The sequence below is a fragment of the Hylobates moloch genome, unplaced genomic scaffold (assembly GCF_009828535.3).
Source record: "Hylobates moloch isolate HMO894 unplaced genomic scaffold, HMol_V3 SCAFFOLD_23, whole genome shotgun sequence".
In the NCBI taxonomy this organism is placed as follows: Eukaryota; Metazoa; Chordata; class Mammalia; order Primates; family Hylobatidae; genus Hylobates; species Hylobates moloch.
In genome coordinates this window covers 27602395-27623983 of record NW_026652298.1, presented here as the reverse complement: position 1 = coordinate 27623983, position 21589 = coordinate 27602395, and the positions used below count along the sequence as shown (strand labels likewise).

At 43.5% G+C, this 21589-nt stretch overlaps 1 protein-coding gene across 1 annotated transcript; it reads left to right on the top strand.

Moving 5' to 3' along the window:
• Positions 1–241: 241 nt before the first annotated feature.
• RRN3 (RRN3 homolog, RNA polymerase I transcription factor) lies at positions 242–19915 on the top strand. Its single transcript, XM_032144964.2, has 10 exons — positions 242–339; positions 4009–4101; positions 5780–5918; positions 7554–7684; positions 9380–9510; positions 10383–10567; positions 12363–12471; positions 15611–15763; positions 16239–16326; positions 17622–19915. Exons 2-10 carry the CDS (start codon positions 4099–4101, stop codon positions 17781–17783), a joined length of 1101 nt encoding a protein of 366 aa, XP_032000855.1. The 5' UTR covers positions 242–339; positions 4009–4098; the 3' UTR covers positions 17784–19915.
• Positions 19916–21589: the final 1674 nt, after the last annotated feature.

Genomic DNA, 21589 nt, shown 5'->3' with positions numbered 1-21589 from the left:
ACAGCTACTTAAAAACCTTTAGTTATGCAAATTAAAAATTTCATTTACTGGGGATAATTGAAACGACTATACCGAACATAATACATATGTAGAAACAGTATAGTTTTTGTATTGCTGGATAGTCTGTTTTTTTCTTTTTAAATATTTGAAACTAAAGGTCGTGTAATTGATGTTTTGCTTACATAATTGTGAAACATTTATTCTCTGTTGAAATGTTTTATCTTATGTTTTCTCCTTTAGGAATGCTACGTTCATAACTTACTAAGGATTAGTGTATATTTTCCAACCTTGAGGCATGAAATTCTGGAGCTTATTATTGAAAAGCTACTCAAGTTGGATGTAAGTATTGAGTAATCTATTTTTATTTTCATTTACTGACTTGAATTTGTTATAATCACAGTATGTGGAAACAATAGTCAGTGATAGAAAAGAATCCACTTGGCCAGGCGTGGTGGCTCACGCCTGTATTCCCAACACTTTGGGAGGCTGAGGCAGGCAGATCACCTGAGATCAGGAGTTCGAGACCAGCCTGGCCAACATGGTGAAACCCCGTCTCTATAAAAATAAAAAAAGAAATTAGCCAGGCATGAGGGTGGGTGCCTGTAATCCCAGCTACTCAGGAGGCTGAGGTGGGAGAATTGCTTGAACCCGGGAGGCGGATCTTGCAGTGAGCCGAGATCGCGCCACTACATTCCAGCCTGGGCGACAGAGCGAGACTCCGTCTGAAAAAAAAAAAAGAAAAGAAAAGAAACCACTAGCACCATTCTTTGCTTCCTTTCTTTGAATGTGTCTTGAACTCCATCTGTGCATGTGCTGGGAGTTGTAGACAGTTCCTTCTCATGATTGGAGAACAAGGCGTTAAATACATAGTTATCCAAATGTAAAAGTATGGTTGTGGAAAATGCTATGAATGAAACATACATTATGAGTTAGAGAACCTGATAGAATCACAGTGGGGTCAGGAAGGGATTCCTAAGGAAGTGATTTTTCCTGTTTGGCCTTTCTTAAGGGCAGATTATAATTATAAACAGTTGAAACTTTGTTTAAGGAGGCCCGCGCTAAGGTGCAGTGGGAATGAAAGGAAGTGGTAGATTCTAGTGACATTGTGAGGAAAGGTGAACTGGTCCTTGAGACTGGTTTGGAGGAGGAGAGGCAGACAGTAAGGGAAAGGAATCCTTCAAAGGTTGCTCCCTGTGGAATCGAATCTTGGTGTTGCCATTAATGGTAGTTAGAAATATGAAGAGGAGGCCAGGCGCGGTGGCTCACGCATGTAATCCTAGCACTTTGGGAGGCCAAGGTGGGCGGATCACGAGGTCAGGAGATCGAGACCATCCTGGCTAACATGGTGAAACTTTGTCTCACTAAAAATACAAAAAATTAGCCAGGTATGGTGGCGGGTGCCTGTAGTCCCAGCTACTCAGGAGGCTGAGGCAGGAGAATGGCGTGAACACGGGAGGCGTAGCTTGCAGTGAGCCGAGATCGCACCACTCCGCTCCAGCCTGGGTGACAGAGCAAGACTCTATCTCAAAAAAAAAAAAAAAAGAAATATGAAGAGGAGGCAGTTGGGAGAGTAGTTCCATCTTGGCCAGGTTCAGTTGCTGGTGGGCTGCCTACCAGCGAATACTCACAGGCAGTCATGGCTGCAGGTGGGGACCTGAGCATAAACCTTTGGAAAGATGCAGTTTAGGGCAGGGGAGGAGACGGGTGATCAGAAGTATGGGGAAAACCAAGAGTCTCGATGCTCAGGAAGGATCCGCCGGAAGGAGGAGTTTGGTCAGCAGCATCAGATACTGCTGTCATTTTTTAGAAGGATGAAAAGAGCAACAGTCCTTGGATTTAGTGGTTAGAAGGTAATCTTTGTTGCTTTCTGGAGGACCATGTCAGTGAAGAGGCAGAAACTGCATTTTGGGAGAGGATGTAGATGGTGGGGAAGCACAATTGGGGCTGTTAGGGACCTTGGTGCAGGGTTGTGGTGGAAGGAGGGGATGGAGCAGGGCTAAGAGGCGTGGTTTAGGAGTGGGGAGACGTCAGCAGGTTTGTGGACTGAGGGGAGGGGAGCTTTGGTGGAGGAAAACATTGATGCTATAGGAAAGCAGGAAGATGGAACGAGGTCTTAGAAGAGCTGGAGCTTGGGCTCACTGGTGCAGTGCTCACTTGGAGTTGCACCTCTCTGGCCAACTGTATGTGTACTCTTTGTAGTCTTTCTCTGGTATATACTTAAGGAACATTTTAGAATGTAAGAAGGTCAAGCATAGATAATAAAAAATGGCATGGTTTGAGTGGTACCGTTAAGATATTTGAATGGTGATATACCAAAATAAATATTGCATCATTCACATTTGGCTTGCAGTTCATTTTTCTGCTAAGTTGATTGACGATATGTTTGTTTTTTTTTTTGTTTTTTTTTTTTTTTTGAGACGGAGTCTCGCTCTTTCCCCCAGGCTGGAGTGCAGTGACGCGATCTCGGCTCACTGCAAGCTCCGCCTCCCGGGTTCACGCCGTTCTCCCGCCTCAGCCTCCCGAGTAGCTGGGACTACAGGCGCCTGCCGCCGCGCCCGGCTAATTTTTTGTATTTTTAGTAGAGACGGCGTTTCACCGTGTTAGCCAGGATGGTCTCAATCTCCTGACCTCGTGATCCGCCCGTCTCGGCCTCCCAAAGTGCTGGGATTACAGGCGTGAGCCACAGCGCCCGGCTGACGATATGTTTATTACACAATGTGTCTGTGAGTGTCTTGTGCATAGAGATTGTATTAGTCCGTTTTCACACTGCTGATAAAGACATAGCTGAGCCTGGGAAGAAAAAGAGATGTTTTTTTTGTTTGTCTAAGATGGCGTCTTGCTCCGTTGCCCAGGCTGGAGTGCAGTGGCGCGATCTCGGCCCACTGCAACCTCCACCTCCTGGGTTCAAGCAGTTCTCCTGCCTCAGCCTCCTGATTAGCTGGGATTATAGGTGCGTGCCACCATGCCCAGCTAATTTTTTGTATATTTAGTAGAGATGGGGTTTCACCGTGTTAGCCAGGATGGTCTCAATCTCCTGACCTCATGATCCGTCCACCTCGGCCTCCCAAAGTGCTGGGATTACAGGCGTGAGCCACTGCACCCAGCCAAAAAAGAGGTTAAATTGGACTTACGGTTCCACATGGCTGGGGAGCCCTCAGAATCATGGCGGGAGGTGAAAGGCACTTCTTACATGGTGGCAGCAAGAGAAAATAAGGAAGATAGAAAAGTGGAAACCCCTGATAAAACCATCAGATCTCGTGAGACTTATTCACTGTCACCAGAACAGTATGGGGAAAACCGACCCCAGGACTCAAATTATCTCCCACCGGTCCCCCCTACAACATGTGGGACTTACAGGAGTACAATTCAAGATGAGATTTGGGGCCGGGCACGGTGGCTGACACCTGTAATCCCAGCACTTTGGGAAGCTGAGGTGGGTGGATCACCTGAGGTCAGGAGTTTGAGACCAGCCTGACTAACATGGAGTAACCCTGTCTCTACTAAAAATACAAAATTAGCTGGGCACAGTGGCGCATGCCTGTAATCCCAGCTCCTCGGGAGGCTGAGGCAGGAGAATCGCTTGAACTCGGGAGGCGGAGTTTCCAGTGAACCGAGATCTTGCCATTGTATTCCAGCCTGGGCAACAAGAGCAAAACTCCACCTCAAAAAAAAAAAAAATGAGATTTGGGTGGGGACACAGAGCCAGACCATATCAGAGCTAGAATAAATGTTGAATTTGTTCAGGCTGCCTGGCATAGAGCATCATGTGATAGTTGTCGATTTTATATAAGTATGTAGTAAAAGGGGCTTGGTTTATTATATTTAAATTCCTTCATGACCTAGGTCAGTTTACAGGCTTGCACCATAATTGTGTATTGTGTTGGAGTGCGATATAAGGCACTAATCTGGACACCTTGAAAGTGTGTATATCAGATGAATTTCCATCCCAAAATAACATAGTTGTATTTTTTAAATCCTTTTATTCTTCTTTTTTTCCCTTTGTTATAGGTGAATGCATCCCGGCAGGATATTGAAGATGCTGAAGAAACAGCAACTCAAACTTGTGGTGGGACAGATTCCACAGAAGGATTGTTTAATATGGTTAGCAGTTTATTAATGAAAGTGGACATGAAGTTTATCATAATCAAAGGGTGGAAACAGCTAGTGCTGCTCATCTTTGTAAAGGCTTTAGATTGAAAGAATTAAAATAGTTTAGCAAACTTGAAAACGATTCCTTATATGAGTAATTTGCTGCCATGTCATTTAGCACTTAGCATAATTGGTTTATTTCCAAGGCTTTGAATTTGGGTTTGGTGAAGTACGTTTCACTTTTGTTGTGGTAACTTTCAGTGTTTGTTTTTGTAAGCCAGATGCTGTTTGTGAGGGCATGGTTAATAGAAAAGCATACCTGTTTAATTTCTGCATTTTACCACTTGTACACTTTATAGCATTACTTCTTTTGGGTGATATCTGAAGTTGGGTTCAGTGGAAGGAGAGTCTGAGACAGGGATTCAGGTGCCCTTGGGACAGAGGGTGTCAGGGAGCAGAAGAGGGCAGGGGACTAAGCGAGGGCCAGGTCTCATTTGGGAGGTCGCTACAGCCTGATCCCACCAGGCATTCGGGGGCATGGATTGGTGTACAGAGTTTGCTCCCAGCTTGAGACCAAGGAGATGTCCTTTTCTGATGCCTTGTCAATCAGTCATTGGTTCTAAGAGGGTGGGGCCGGAAAGAGTGCAAGGGTGGTCCTGGCTCCTTTCTGCTCAGGGTAGCTCTCGAGAAAGTAGGCAGCTGTGAGCTGTTGGTCGCCAGTACTCACAGTAGCAGGGAGGTGGATATCCCGACCTGCAAAAGAGGGCCTGGCACCAAAAGCACCCGCCATGGTGGGCACCAGGAGCAGAGGTAGGGGGCATCTGTGATGTTTGCATGGATAGCTCTCATTGGGTCTTCTCAATGAGAATCAGAAGCTGGTGCTCTGAGTCTTGGCTTTTATTTTAAATTTCGCAGGTGGTTCTGATTCACATCCCTGAAGGAGACCCCTGCCTGGAAAGGTGTCTGCATTTCTTTCTTTCTTTTTTTTTAAATTTGAGACAGGGTCTCACTCTGTTGCCCAGGCTGGAGTGCGGTGGTATGTGATCTTGGCCCACTCCAGCCTCGACCTCCTGGGCCCAAGTGATCTGCCCACCTCAGCCTCCCGAGTAGCTAGGACTACAGTGCTGCTGCACCTGGCTACTTTTTTTCTATTTTTGTAGAGACGGGTCTCACTATGTTGCCCAGGCTGGTCTCAAGCTCCTGAGCTCAAGTGATCCTCCTGCCTTGGCCTCCCAAAGTGTTGGTAATTATAGACGTGAGCCACTGTGCAGGGTCCATTTCTTTGTTTTTTTTTTTTTTTTTTTTTTTTTTTTTTGGTGGGGGACAGAGTCTTCCTCTGTTGCCCAGGCTGGAGCACACGAACTCGGCTCACTGTAGCCTCCTCTATCTCCCAGTTCAAGCTGTTTTCCTGCCTCTGCTTCCCGAGTAACTGGAATTACAAGTGTGCGCCATTTTTGTATTTTTAGTAGAGACGGAGTTTTACCATGTTGGCCAGGCTGGTCTCAAACTCCTGACCTCAAGTGATCCCCCCGCCTCTGCCTCCCAAAGTGCTGGGATTATAGATGTGAGCCGCTTTGCCCAGCCTCTTTGTTTTATCTTTTAAGGGAAATAATCACTTATGACGGTTTTCCTACTAAACCACTTTCACATTGAATTTTTTAATGTTAGTATTTACTTTTTATCTTCAAAGGATGAGGATGAAGAAACCGAACATGAAACAAAGGCTGGTCCTGAACGGCTCTACCAGATGGTGCATCCTGTAGCCGAGCGCCTGGACATCCTGATGTCTTTGGTTTTGTCCTACATGAAGGATGTCTGTTATGTAGATGGTAAATCACAGTAGCTGCTATTTATTAAACACCTGCAGTGTACCTGGCTTTGTGCTGGGCATTTTCCATCCATTATCTCTAGTACTAATAAAAATCCTGTAAAAATCTCTATTGAGGATGAGTTTAAGATGGTTTAAAGAGGTCAAGTTACTTGCCAGTCACATAGCTTGAAAATGGGACTGGGATTCTGGCTGAGTCCTATTTGTCTTCTGTCTTTTATTGATTGTTGTATTGAAAGATTATATGGAGTTTGGCCAGTTTTAGATCAAATTACGTTCAAGTTGCTGAATGCATTTAAGAATGATGTAGAGGGCACTAATATATGGTGCTCTGTTATGTATTGAGTTTAGAGGGTCTTTGCCTGGCACCATTGTTGTGCCAGTGTTAGTACTATATGTGCTTCTTGCCTTCATGGAACTTTAAAGACTTTGCCATGCGAAAACAGAATTTTTTTCCATTCACATTGCTAAGATTTAAGATGAGCTCAGTGAGTCAGAATAATAGAACTGGAATCTGAGTTGACTGCATTACTGTTTTAACGGTCTTGCTGTTATAAAAATAATACATGTTGATTAGAGAATTTGGAAACTACAGGAAAGGATAAAAACAATTTAAATGGCCACATTTCTACTATTCAGAGAACCGTTACGAGTATTTTGAAGTTTGACTTTTTTCCCTTTTCTGTTAGCATCTGTATATATAGGAGAGTATTTTTTAGTGAATTTGGGGGTCACACTAAACGTAAGTGTTTCATAATCTGCCCTTTACATGGAGGCTGAAGATGAACATTTTCTCATATCATTGCCTGTTTTAAAATAATCGTTATTGAATCCCAGCACTTAGGCCAAGGTGGGAGGATCATCTGAGGCCAGGGGTTCAAGACTAACTAGCCTGGGCAACATAACAAGACCCCATCTCTAAAAAAAAAAAAAATTGTAATAATAAATGTTACTGATCACATGGGTTTAACTGTCTCTTACTGTTTTCACCATGATAAGTAACAGTTATAGTGAACATCCTTCTACCTGTATATTCAGCTGTTTACTAGCAGTAAAATGATTGGATGAGAGGTCTTTTGCTAACGAATTGTAGAATTGCCCTTCAGAAGGGTTTGCATTTCTGACCTTGCCACGGTGTGTGAGGTGAGGGCCTGCCTCCTTGCAGGTGTTAGATTATTATATTCAGAGGAAAATCTGTGTAAACTAAAAGTAGCATTTTGTTGTAATCATATTTTAATGGATAATGTCTTTCTTTTTTTTAAAATAGACACGGTCTTACTCTGTAACCCAGGCTGGAATGCGGTAGCACAAACATGGCTTACTGCAGCCTTGACCTCCTGGGCTCAAGCAGTTCGTCTGCCTCAGCCTCCCATGTAGCTGGGATCACAGGCGTGCCACCATGCCTGGCTAATTTTTTTATTTTTTGTAGAGACAGAGCCTTCCTGTGTTGCCCAGGCTGCCCTTGAACTCCTGGGCTTCCTCCCACTTTGGCCTCCCAAAGTGCTGGGATTGCAGGCAAGAGCCACTGTCCCTGGCTGGATAATGTTGTTTTTTAATGGTGTTGTGTTTATAAAAAATCTGGCAGATGAAACTTGAAAATATGTCTTTATAAAAACATGCCAAATTTTCCCTGTAGGTAAGGTTGATAACGGCAAAACAAAGGATCTGTATCGCGACCTGATAAACATCTTTGACAAACTCCTGTTGCCCACCCATGCCTCCTGCCATGTACAGTTTTTCATGTTTTACCTCTGTAGTTTCAAATTGGTGAGTAAGAATGTGATTAACCTTATCTTAGCTTATTTTGTTTTTGCCCGAAAATTTTCCCTAAAAACTGGGGTGGACGGAGACCATGAAGTAAATAATTCTTTTCCTTGAGCTTACTTGCTAGTCTGCTTAATAAAATCGCATTCTCCTTTCTTTTTTTGTTTTTTTCCTTTCTTTTTTGAGACACAGTCTCGCTCTGCTGCCCACTGCTGCAACCTCCACCTCTTGGGCTCAACCGATTCTCAGTCCTATCCTGTCGAGTAGCTGGGACCACAGGTTACCATACCTGGCTGATTTTTGTATTTTTAGAAGAGGCAGGGTTTCGCCATGTTGGCCAGACTGGTCTTGAACTCCTGACCGCAAGTGATCTGCCTGCCTCCTGCCCCGCAAAGCGTTGGGATTACAGGTGTGAACCACTGTGCCTGGCCCACGTTCCCTTCTCAGTACACTTGGAGAGAAAACAGATTGCTGCCTGCCAGCCCAACTAGGTGCTCCGAAAATGTCATCCTGCCTCTTGGTCACTAGGTGGTGCTCTTCCCTTAAGCCTTTCTCTATTAAAATCTCATGTGGGGTAATTAACTGTATTTCCTTCGTTCTTTCCAAGGGTTGAGTTGTAACTAGCCCAAACCAACTTATTAATCTAGAATTTTAAAAACTTTAGGCTTTGTCTTTTCTTCTTCTTCTTTTTTTTTTTTTGGTGGGGGAAGGAATATAGAAGGCTTTTCCTTCTCTGCAACAATTTTGTGGCTTCCTAGAGGTCAGGAGAGTGTTGGTCATGGGAAAGAAGGTTGAATTCAGTCTGCCCACATGGGCGTGCCTAGCTTTAGAACAGTGCTATTTAGGAGAAGTTGGAAGTTACACTCTTTGGTGAGAAGCTGTGTCTGTTTTTTTCCATGATTGCCATAATTAACTCAAATACCAGCTGTACGTTAGTCCGTATTTCTGTTCATGGTTGAGTTCAGTGTGTCCAGAGACTGGAAGGGTGCTTTGCACTCACGAGAGTGCCCGTGTGGAGCTCCATGGGATGTGAATTATTGTTGGTCACCAGTTCTGGCTGACATTGGAATCACTTGAAGAGCTTTTGTAATATGCAGATTCCAAAGCCCTGTGACAAACCTATTGAATTTGTACCTCCCAGGTTGAATTTTTTGTTGTTTTTTGTTTGTTTGTTTGTTTGTTGAGGCGGAGTCTCACTCTGTCACCCAGGCTGGAGTGTAATGGCATGATCTCAGCTCACTGCAACCTCTGCCTGCTGGGTTCAAGCGATTCTCCTGCCTCAGCCTCCCAAGTAGCTGGGATTACAGGCACCTGCCACCATGCCTGGCTAATTTTTGTATTTTTAGTAGAGACAGGGTTTCTCCATGTTGGCCAGGCTGGTCTCGAGCTCCTGACCTCGGGTGATCCACCCGCCTCGGCCTCCTCAAGTTTTGGGATTACAGGCGTGAGCCACTGTGCCTGGCCCCGGGTTGATTTTGATGCTTAGCTAGGTTTGGGATCCATTGGATTATTTAACACCCAAGATGCCTTTTGTTTTTAATGGTATTTTCTCAACGTGTTTTAAAAATGAAGACCATGAGATACTTACGAGATAGTAGAACTTTTCCCCACATCGGTGAAGTAAAAATCTTAGGATTTGGATAGCCAGATTATCTTAGGCATTAAAAAAGATCACACTGACACCCTCTCTTTTTATAGGGATTCGCAGAGGCATTTTTGGAACATCTCTGGAAAAAATTGCAGGATCCAAGTAATCCTGCCATCATCAGGCAGGCTGCTGGAAATTATATTGGAAGCTTTTTGGCAAGAGCTAAATTTATTCCTCTTATGTAAGTAGCCTAATTTTCCGAGTACTTTTTAATATCATGCTTTAAAAAGAGTATAGCATTGTCTCAAGTCAGAAATATCTCCCTTATGTTTTTGGTATGTTTTTAAAGTGAATAAAATCCCTACTCTGTGCAAGACGTTTATATTTTTAAGCGGTGATTTTAGAATAAAGTGTCTCCTTTTTTATATATAAAACCCCGTATGTAAGGCTTTTGTCATCTCTTTTGTGTGGTTGCACTTAAAGATCCATTTGTTTTTGTGGATAGAGGACAGTGTTGTATACTGTTTTGATTCTTTTTGTAGGTTTGTCATTTTTTCATTTGCATTCCGAATCTATTGTATCTGTTAAAGCTGAAGAAAAACCCTCTTAAAGGTAATAGACCTATCTAGGAGGCCAGTTTCTTCCAGTGGCCCATGAAGATATCTTTGGACAAGGATGCTGTTGAAACCCTTCCCCAACCACAAAATTATTTACCATAGGACTTGACTAGGATGCATCAGGGAATACTGAAGTCCACCAGACCGTCTTTCTCTTGAGAGGTGTTGGTGAACATGTCCTATTTGGCCAATCACCCTAAGAGGGGTGCCTTCGAGATGGTTAGGAGAACCTGCTTTCCATCCTTTGGGACGTTCTTAGGGGCTCACCTGTTCCTAGAAGGTCAGAGCTACTCTGCGTTGTAATTGGAAGGTTGTCCTCCTACGCACCCACCCTTACCCTTCCTTTCTTTGCTTTTCCTCTGTACCCATGGGTATTATTTAAAGAAACCTATGAACTTACTTAGCATGGTTTGTAATGAAAGGCAGTTGTGTGTTTTTGTGTTATTCTGGTTTTTTTATGAAGTGTAAAGTTGACTTGAATTTTTCTTTTCTCTAGTACTGTAAAATCATGCCTAGATCTTTTGGTTAACTGGCTGCACATATACCTTAATAACCAGGATTCGGGAACAAAGGCATTCTGCGATGTTGCTCTCCATGGACCGTTTTACTCAGCCTGCCAAGCTGTGTTCTACACCTTTGTTTTTAGACACAAGCAGCTTTTGAGCGGAAACCTGAAAGAAGGTCAGTGTTGTGGGAGTGCTAGACTGGATTTTCCTTGTGTTCTTGTCACCCTTCAGAGTGGTGATTCATTACTTTTTTGAGATTTTTATAAAAACTGGATTCAGAAAACTGCATGTACACTCAAACTTTTAATTATAATTTCAAGCAGCTCATAGGCCCCTACAAACCGCTTAAGATAGGTTTGAGCTTGAGAACCCTACAAACCCCTTAAGATGGATTTGAGGTTAAGAAAGAGGTTTCTGTCTTCGAAGGTTTGAAATGTGAAGATGTCTCCAGAGGTGAGGCTGAGCCCTGGGCTGTGCCAGCGCCCAGTACAAAGCTTCAGGTGGATGCACCTTCTCTTTGTTGTCCTTGTAACAGCCCAGTAAATGGCAGGTATTCTCCCTTTACAGACAGCACCAAAGCACAGGAAAGTCATTTTCCCAAGATCACGTGGTTATTGGCAGGATTAGAAAACTGAAGCCAGGTTCGGCTGACCCTGAAGTTTGAGTTTATATAGATTAAACTCTGCCTGAAGCCTTGAGACTTAATTGACCAGTATTGTTTTGCTAATTTCTAGGAGTTACTTATAATTCAAATCTATCAGTTGAAAGTTACTAGATTAGTGTATTTTAGTTGAAGAGAGCCTCCAAGAACAGTGTTTATAAGTCATTGTAGATTGTTCTGTTTATGTTTATGAATAATTCACATGGTTTTGTGGGTCGCTTCCTCTAAACCGGGGTCTCTCAACCCTGCACGGTTGCCATTTGGGCTGCATCATCCTTCATTGTCGGGGGCTGTCCTCTGCGCTGTAGGATGTTTAACAGCCTCCACCTACTAGCTGCCAACAGCAGTCCCTGACCACCCCCAGCTGTGACAACTAAAACTGTCTCCAGACACTGCCAGGTGTCCTCTGCGGGGGTCACAGTCTCCTTGGGTTAACAGCCACAGCTCTAAACTGAAAGTTGTACGTGTTGCATTATATGTGTTTACCTACATCCTACATGCTTCTAAAAGATGTTGTATGAAGTAGTAGGATGAGGTTTTATCACAAGGTAAGTAACTGCAAGCTCTGCTTTTCTTTGTATAAATGAATGTCAGGAATCTGAATTAAATATCTTGTTTTTGTAAGCCGTGACATCCCATTTAGGTAATTTTTATTGAAATGTGCATCCAAGAAACTCCTAAGAAAAATATACTTAAGTTGGTCAGCTTGCCTCTTAAAATAAGTGTGATGTCTTTATTTTGCTCGTGTAGGAGAGAATTATATTCATTAAGTCTAAGAAAGTGGTTTCGGTCTAAATTTGCCTTCCGTTGAGGTAGAAGGCAAATTTGGAGTTTTCTTGTTTAGAAAAAAAACTACAAATGACTACTGTGCACCTGAAAACAGCACTAAGCTTCACTAACAAGACATGCGAGCTAGAATCAAATTGCTGTTTTGTTTTGTTGCCTGTCACAATTGTTAGCTGAAACCAGATCACAAGGTCTTTTTCTCCCTCTGTGTTAACTCAGCATAGACTGAGCTTACAAACGTATGAACTTCACATTGTCGTGGAATCTTATAGCCTTCTACTTCCTGAGTTTTCTTTAGAGAAGCTGCCTTGGTGATCAATGAATGTGGTTAGCCTAGTGATACTCTTCTGGGCCATATACTGTGTGACTATCTACATGGACCTTTATTTAAAGCATTTCTGCAAATAAATTTTTTAAGTTTTTTTTTTAAATGTGTGATAATTTGTGCTTTTAAAGATATCTTACACTTTTCACTTATTTGTACCTTTAAAAAAATCTTTTTTTTTTTTTTTTTAAACCAAAGGTTTGCAGTATCTTCAGAGTCTGAATTTTGAGCGGATAGTGATGAGCCAGCTAAATCCCCTGAAGATTTGCCTGCCCTCAGTGGTTAACTTTTTTGCTGCAATCACAAAGTAAGTTATTTACCCTTTCTCGATGGGAGTTATTTTTATTTATTTATTTATTTATTTTTATTTTTTATTTTTTTATTTTTTGAGACGGAGTCTTGCTCTGTCGCCCGGGCTGGAGTGCAGTGGCGCAGTCTCGGCTCACTGCAAGCTCTGCCTCCCGGGTTCACGCCATTCTCCTGCCTCAGCCTCTCCTAGTAGCTGGGACTGCAGGCGCCCGCCACCACACCCGGCTAATTTTTTTGTATTTTTAGTAGAGACGGGGTTTCACCGTGGTCTCGATCTCCTGACCTCATGATCCGCCCGCCTCGGCCTCCCAAAGTGCTGGGATTACAAGCGTGAGCCACGGCGCCCGGCCTCTTATGGGAGTTTTAAAAAATATTTTTATTTATGTTTAGTATTGTAAGAGTCTGTTAAATTTCTGTGAAATTAGTAACATTATAAAAGGCCAGGCATGGTGGCTGACGCCTGTAATCTCAACATTTTGGGAGGCTGAGGTGGGAGGATTGCTTGAGGCCAGGAGTTAAAAGACCAGCCTGAGCAACATCGTGAGACCCTATCTCTACAAAGAATTTTTAAAAATTAGCTAGGTGTGGTTGCCTGTGCCTGTAGTCCCAACTACTCAGGAGGCTGAGGTAGGAGGATCACTTGAGCCCAGGAGTTCAAGGATGCAGTGAGCCCTGATTGTACCACGCACTCGAGTCTGGGCTCCGGAATGAGACCCTGTCTCTTAAACAAAAACAACCCAGTCCTTGCAGGAAATACTGTGATACAGCTATTGTTTTTATACTTTGATGGCATTGGAAGTTGCTACTACTTCTTGTCCAAAGGGCAGCACTTTGAAATAAGTAAGGCAACCAGTAAGCTGAGAGGGGCAAAGCCATAGATGCTTATTAGAGTGACTCCTGTAATAGTAACAGAAATAAACTGGACGTGAGGCAAATGTTCACCTGTAAGAGATTGGTTTAGAGAGTTCTGTTCTCTCAGGTCTGGTAGCTATGGCTAATCCATAGCCTTTGCTCTGTGCCAGGCAGTTCTAAGCACTTTACATAGAACTCATTTGATCCTCAAACAGCCCTCTAGCATGAAACCCTGTTTATCAACAGGGAGGTGGAGGTACAGAGAGGTAAAATCACTTGCCTAAAGTCATAGAGCTAGACTGGCAGCACAGATTTAAATGTAGTCTGGCTCCTTTGTAAGCTTTCACAAAGTTATTCTGCTTTATGGAGGAAGCGAACTGGAGAATTGAATATTCAATGAGGATATTTAGGCCGGATCATAGCTGAAAATCTTCAACAGATAAGAGCCAGCAGCTTGCTGAGCTCTGTCAGCCTCTTTAGTTCTCCTTTGCTAGGCGTCTGGTTCAAGGTGTCCTCTCTTCTGAGTCTCAATGATAGTAAAGGATTAGGAAAAGGCATAAAGAGACCAATAAGCAACGGCGGTGAGTGGGTGGAGGCTTCAGCACGTTGGTTAAGATGGTGAGCAGCTCGAAGAGTGAGGACAGATGAAGCAAAGCAGAGGCCACTGCCCCCTGGTATATTCTCGGGGGGGTGGGGGGGGACAGAGGACTGCATTTGTGAACCATCTCGTCCAGGGGCTCTCGATTTGGGGTTGGCATGCACGTTGGAGGCACAGAGTGTGATCGATGTGAGGCTAAGAGCAAGGGATTGAAATAAAAGTCTCTGCCTAGGTACAGATATGGTGAATAAAGGTGTGTATCATCTGTAGCTGTTGCTTTTGCCCGCGTGATGGTTTTGAGATTGAACCACATTGACACAAAGGTTTATTTTGATTTTAACTGCTGTGTTATGTTCTGGGCATCTTTTTTACCGAGTCTTTGTTGGGATTTCATCTGTTAGTTTTTGTCTTTCTTTTTTTTTTTTTTTTTTTTTTTTTTTAGACAAGGTCTTGCTCTGTCACCCAGGCTGGAGTGCAGTGGCGCGATCTTAGCTCACTACAACCACCACCTCCCAGGCTCATGCAGTTCTCCTGCTTCAGCCTCCTGAGTAGCTGGGACTACAGGCGCCTGCCGCCACGCCCAGCTAATTTTTGTATTTTTAGTAGAGATGGGGTTTCACCATGTTGACCAGGCTGGTCTCAAACTCCTGAGCTCAAGTGAACCGCCTGCCTCAACCTCCCAAAGTGCTGGGATAACAGGTGTGAGCCACCGCGCCCAGCCGGCTGTGTTAGTGTGTTAATGCTCAGGAACACTCTTGTGTGTGTGTCCTTGTGTGTGGGCACACGCTTCCTTGTCACACACCCAGAAGTGCGGTCAGCTGCGGGGTTGTAGGAGATGCAGATCTTCGACTTTACCTCATAGTGCAAACCACCCTCCAGTGTGGTTTTGCTGATGTGTCCTCCACCAGGAGGAGGGGTCAAGTGCTGTGAGCCTCGGCTAACAGGACAGAAATCAAAGTATGTGGCTTGAAGTTGCCATGGTGACCTGAGAACCTGAGATGGAGAGTGACAGAAGTGAGATCTAAGTCCTCATCTTGGAGAAGCTGTCCAATAAATAATTTTTCAAGTTGCTCAGTCATTTAGAGACAACTACTGGAAAAATTAAAAACATAATGGTCTTTTTTTATTTTATGTTTTCTTCTGTGCTTTTAACTGTTCTCACTTAGCATGCCTAGTCCTTTCTGTGCCTGTTTTTGAGGTCATGACTTAGTCAACCCCGTGTCCCTCCTTCAGTAAAGGCTTATTTCTTCTTCAGTGCTTCTTCAGCAAGTCTCTTCACCAACCACTGTTTCCTCCTGAGTAACTCCTGAATCCCTTTTCCACCAACCCTCTAATTCTTTTGCAAACAGTAAAAATAAAGACACCTATAGTTATGTAATCTAAGAGTTTTGCCTTGCAAACATTTATTTTTAATGAATAATATCTATTACTCATTAAAGTATAAGCCAAGTTTCACATTCTGAGTGATAGCCACATTTTCTTTCTCCTTAGCAAACTTGCAAATAGAAGACCCATAGAACGGTACCCTAAAAGTGTTACTTTCTGCTTTATATTGTTATTTTTACTAGCACATGTTATATTCAGCAATTTCTCTGTGGTAGGTACAGTTGTCACACGCAGCTCACATCCGTGCAGAGTCACTCCAGCGTGGTAATGCCTCTGTCTGTGTTGTTTTTTTGTTCCACAGTAAGTACCAGCTCGTCTTCTGCTACACCATCATTGAGAGGAACAATCGCCAGATGCTGCCAGTCATTAGAAGTACCGCTGGAGGAGACTCAGTGCAGACCTGCACAAACCCGCTGGACACCTTCTTCCCTTTTGATCCCTGTGTGCTGAAGAGGTAGGTACTTTTAAACATTGACGCTGGAGAAGGTGGATTTTTTTTTTTTCTTTTTGAGACGGAGTCTTGCTCTGTCGCCCAGGCTGGAGTGCAGTGGCATGATCTCGGCTCACTGCAAGCTCCACCTCCCAGGTTCAGGCCATTCTGCCTCAGCCTCCTGGGTAGCTGGAACTACAGGCGTTCGCCACCACGCCCAGCTAATTTTTTGTATTTTTAGTAGAGACGGGGTTTCACCGTGTTAGCCAGGATGGTCTCTATCTCCTGACCTTGTGATCCGCCTGCCTCAGCCTCCCAAAGTGCTGGGATTACAGGCGTGAGCCACTGTGCCTGGCCGGGTTGTTTTTAATGTAATTATTTGAGCTGTAGTTTTCACTTCTTGGTTTTGGGTAATAGGTCTTGTGAGAAAAGATCCAAACCAATTTTGACTTCTGCTGAAGTATTTAACTTGACTTTGAAATGTGATCTTTGTTGACAGGTCAAAGAAATTCATTGATCCTATTTATCAGGTATGGGAAGACGTGAGTGCTGAAGAGCTACAGGAGTTCAAGAAACCCATGAAAAAGGTCAGTTTGTGATTGATTGAGCACACTCTGGGAATCTCCTTTCTGGTTCCAGGTCACAGTCAGATAGTAAGTGGCAAGTCGCTCATGCGTGTAATCCCTGCACTTTAGAGGGTCAAGGCCAGAGGATTGCTTGAGACCAACCAGGGCAACACAGTGACACCCTGTTTCTACAAAAAAATTTTAAATTAGCTGGGCGTGGTGGTGCACACCTGTAGTCCCAGCTCCTCTGGAAGCTGAGGTGGGAGGTCAAGGCTGCAGTGAGCTGTAAATGCAGCACGCACTCCATCCTGGGCAACAGAGCAAGACCCTGTTTTCTTTAAAAAAGCACACCGAAACCGTGTCTTACTCATTTTGCCTTTATAAAATTCCAAGCCCAGGATTTGCTGTTATTTAAAGAGTCTGTGGCTTTTTTGGATAAATTGCTTAAACCAGACACTTCACATACTGACATGTTAGAAGCGAAGGTTGATTACAAAATAGCTGAACAAATTTCGATCTTTGCCACTTGCGCATTCTCACCAAGTAACAATTTGCAGTTGACTCATGTTGAAATTGCCCCAGCAGTTTACATTAGTTTTATAGATCTTCATGAATGGGTGGTGAAGACGCAGGTTGCAGTATACCCTCCAGGTTACATGAGGTGGAGCCGAGACAGTCACAGTTAGAGAGGAAAGTTACAATCCAGGAATAAAGAATTTTGCTGCTCTGTTGCTTGGGAAGCACATTTGTTTTCTCATTAAAAGCAGCTTCAAGATGGCCTTTTTGTTGTTGTTTTTAATAAGTAGTCATTGGAAAGCCCCTTTCATCTTTTTCTTTATGTTTTGCATTTGTTGAGGGGCGTGTAATTCATTCACATTGTGTTAGGTACAAGAGCTCTAACACTGAGCAAGAATGACTCGTCATGTTTCCTGTCCCCATTGAGCTTCATATCTGTTTGCAAGTCAGACTTGAAACAAATGATTACAGTGTGTGATGAGCAGTTATGTGGGTATGTTGGTAAGAAGGAAGTGCTTATCAGAGGGAGCTTTTGTTCTGTTCTGTTTTGTTTTTTTAGAGACTTGGTCTTGCTATGTTGCCCAGGCTGGATTCAGAACTCTTGAGCTCAAGCAATCCTCCCACCTCAGCCTCCCGAGTAGCTGGGACTACAGGCGTGTGCCACTACACTGGCTTTCTTTTGAAATTAAGATATTTTCTTCACCATCTTTACAAATGTAACACCTTCCTGAGGAAGGAATTGTTGAAAGCTTTTCAATCAGCACTGGTGATCTTACTGATGATTTCTGATGTTTCTACAGGAGGTAGTGGAAGATGAAGATGATGACTTTCTGAAAGGCGAAGTGTCCCAGAATGATACCGTGATTGGGATCACACCGAGCTCCTTTGACGTGCATTTCCAAAGTCCTTCAAGTAGTGTGGGCTCCCCATCCGTGTTGTACATGCAACCCAGTCCCCTCTGACGCCAGAGATTTGTGACTGAGATGTGACATTTGGGATTCCCCATCACTCGTCATGGCCTCAGCACCCAGCTCGTGCCATTGGGCATTGATGGCATTGAACTAGAGCGAGTGCCTCGGCTGTGGCACTTCCACGTTCGACTGAATCAAGCATCTGAAACTGGGTTTTTTTGTTTGTTTGTTTCCCTTACAGACAAAATGAAGACTATCATGTGCAATCTTTTACAGTGGGGTTGATGATACATTTGGAAGGATTTGCTTGTTTAATATGTACATTTTTTGTGTTAACAGCTTTTTGACACAATTACTGGGTAATTTCTAATATAGGCAGCAGACTGTTTCGCGGGTTGCTGTTTTAACATGGGTTTTTGTCAGATCCATGGTTATAGGACTTTGCTGACCAGCTTTCAGTGAAGAGTCCTCTAAGATAAAACTTCTATTTAAAGACTTTAACTAGAAAGTGTTTATTTTGGCTGCATTGTTCACCTTCTGCTGTATTGGTATTTGTCTGTTGGGATTTCAAGGGAGCGTAGAGAAGGTAAAAGGAAAGCCGAGAGCTGGCCCGACGTGGTCTGGGACACAGAGTTGGAGCTGGCACTGAAGGAGATCTCCAGGGACTTCAGAGACCAATAAAAGCCCATAGGGAAGAGACAGGATATAGGGAAACAGAATCAGATGTGTAATATACTTGGCACAGCGAAAAAATGGATTTAAAAGACAAAAATGGAGGTCCAGGTAGATGTAATTCAAATGGACTGAAAATGAGCCTGGGCTCGTGTAAAACACATGAGATTGGATTTGACCCCTTGGCTCTCGAGTGTCCCCTTGGATCTAGAACTGCTCCTTGGTGGCCATTAGATCGAGTCAGTTTTGATCTGCATCAGTTAGTTATTGAGAATTTCTTTGTTAAACAGGAAAATGTTTTTAGATGATTTGGTGGTACGGTTCTGCTCACAACAATAGGTGGAAGTTCCTAGTGCAGTCTTGGTCTGATGGCTGTGCATATCGTACATTCAGCCTGGTGAAATCCTTCTCCAAAGCCTCTTTTTGTATTTTTTTTTTTTTTTTTTTTTGAGACGGAGTCTCGCTCTGTCACCCAGGCTGGAGTGCAGTGGCGCAATCTCGGCTCACTGCAAGCTCCGCCTCCCGGGTTCACGCCATTCTCCTGCCTCAGCCTCTCCAAGTAGCTGGGACTACAGGCGCCTGCCACCACCCCCGGCTAATTTTTTTGTATTTTTAGTAGAGACGGGGTTTCACCGTGGTCTCGATCTCCTGACCTTGTGATCCACCCGCCTCGGCCTCCCAAAGTGCTGGGATTACAAGCGTGAGCCACCGCGCCCGGCCTCTTTTTGTATTTTTATAACTAAATAGAGGAAGTCTTCAGAAGACCTCGCTTTATAACAAATTTGTGCAAACACTGCTAGAGTCATTTTGAAGCTCAAGCATTTTCACTTTGTTTCTTACATGTGTACTTTTTCGTTTACTTGCGAAAATGGCCATCTTTAAGCATATTTATTTTCTGGCACTTCTATTTATTTAAAGGCAAGCAATATTTTCTTGATCATAAATATTTTGTAATGAAATACTTCCTCTTTCCCAGGGCTTTGTATGCGCTTGTATAATTACATTGATGGCAATGTAGAGTTTGAATTTCAGTCTGTAAATACTTTTTTGGAAAATAGAAATTTTTATTGCTTTAAAATTTTGGATATGGGTGGTTTTCTTTTGGGGGCTTGGTGGAAAGTCATTTGAGAACTTTAAGGTAATCTTTTTAACTGCTGGCAAAATGTTGATTTTTTTATATTACATAAAATGAGTAAATGAAATTCCCCAGAAATTAATAGTAAGTGGGGTCTTTGTGGGTTGGGAAGTAGTTTTAATGTAGAAAGATATTTACAGATAAGTCTGTTTAATTTCAAAGGAGTTTGTGAAAAAGAAAATCCATGGCGAAAATAAAACAATGACATGGTTAATCTGGAACTTTCGTTCTTATACCAATAAAAGGAGGTACCTCAATACATGTTCTTTCAATTTCTGGTTTTTTTTTTTTAATTTAATGTATTAAAGCATTTTGCAGTGGAAAACTCCTGAGGCATTGCTGTTGAGGAGGGAGAAATAGTGCCGGTGTGGTGGGGAGCTTGATGAAATTCATTGCATGCCGGGGTGAGGATGGCTTCCGTGTGCACTGTATGAAGTATCCACGACTCTCCTTAATCACACCCAGCCAAGAGTGATTGAGGCTTGAGCAGGTCCAAGGGAAGCAGAACTTCTTTCCGAAAGTTACATGCTTTGCAGGGACATCTATGAGGAAAAATACTGTGAAATCTCCTTATAAATTACTTGCCAACAATGGGAATTTTTCCTTTCACTAAAAAGCAAGCTGTCGCCGGGCGCGGTGGCTCGTGCTTGTAATCCCAGCACTTTGGGAGGCCAAGGCGGGCGGATCACGAGGTCAGGAGATCGAGACCACGGTGAAACCCCGTCTCTACTAAAAATACAAAAAAAAATTAGCCGGGCGTGGTGGCGGGCGCCTGTAGTCCCAGCTACTCGGAGAGGCTGAGGCAGGAGAATGGCGTGAACCTGGGAGGCGGAGCTTGCAGTGAGCCGAGATTGCGCCACTGCACTCCAGCCTGGGCGACAGAGCGAGACTCCGTCTCAAAAAAAAAAAAAAAAAAAAAAAAAGCAAGCTGTCAGTTGTAGGAGTCTCCAGGGTCTGTCTTTTTGTCTGTGTTCTCTGATTTGGTCTTCCTTGATGAGAAGTGGCTGAATTTTTACAAGTCAACTTACCGAGTGCAACGGGCTTCCTTTCCTAACCAGCTGTTTGACCTTGAGCAAGTTACCTAACTTCTCTGAGCGCTAATTAAACTGTAAAATGGAAATAAGATACTAGTGTAAGGCTTTAAGGATTTGATGCATGTACAAGTTAATGGCCGTTGTTTTCTCGTAAGAAAGGAAGCACTTTCATGGGAAGTTTTTTTCGGTTAAAGATAACTTCCATTTCTTCCATAATACCTACCTCCCTGGTACCAACTTAGATCTGAACTGGAGAGGAGGAACCAGCGTGTTTCCCTTGCCGAGCAGTGCTTACGACGGTGGTTCTTAACCCTGGCTATGCCCTAGAATCAGTCCCTCAGGGAGTGCTGAGAAACTAAGGATGGCCAGGCTCACATCACACCAACTCAACCTCTGATTGAATCAGTCTCCAGAAGAGGGGTCTGGACATGGATGGTTTTTAAAGCCCTCCGGTGATTGAAAGGTGCAGGCTGCCTTGAGAACTGTCCATTGGTTTACAACTGCATCCTTTTTTGTTTCAACTAATTGAACATCCAAAGCTCCACCATGTTTTCTTCTACCATGTTTTCTTCCATCAAATGCTTTTCCTTTTGTGTGTTTCAGTCTGACTGTGGATCGTTGAGTAGGATTTATAATGTATCTAATAATTTGGGGCCAGGTGTGGTAGCTCATGCCTGTAATCTGAGCACTTAGGGAAGCCAGCGAAAGGATCTCTTGAAGCCAGGAGTTTGAGATCAGCTGGGGCAACATAGTGAGACCCCCATCTCTACATTAAAAATTTTGAAACACAAATTGGGATCCTTTCACTAAATATTTAGTAAGGTTCTGTATAACATTCATCATTCTTTTTTTTGAGACAGAGTCTCACTCTATCACCCAGGCTGGAGTGCAGTGGTGCAATCACGGCTCAACAACTGCAACCTCCGCCTCCTGGGTTCAAGTGATCCGCCCACCTCAGCCTCCCAAGTAGCTGGGACTACAGGTATGCACCACCATGCCTGGCTAATTTTTGTATT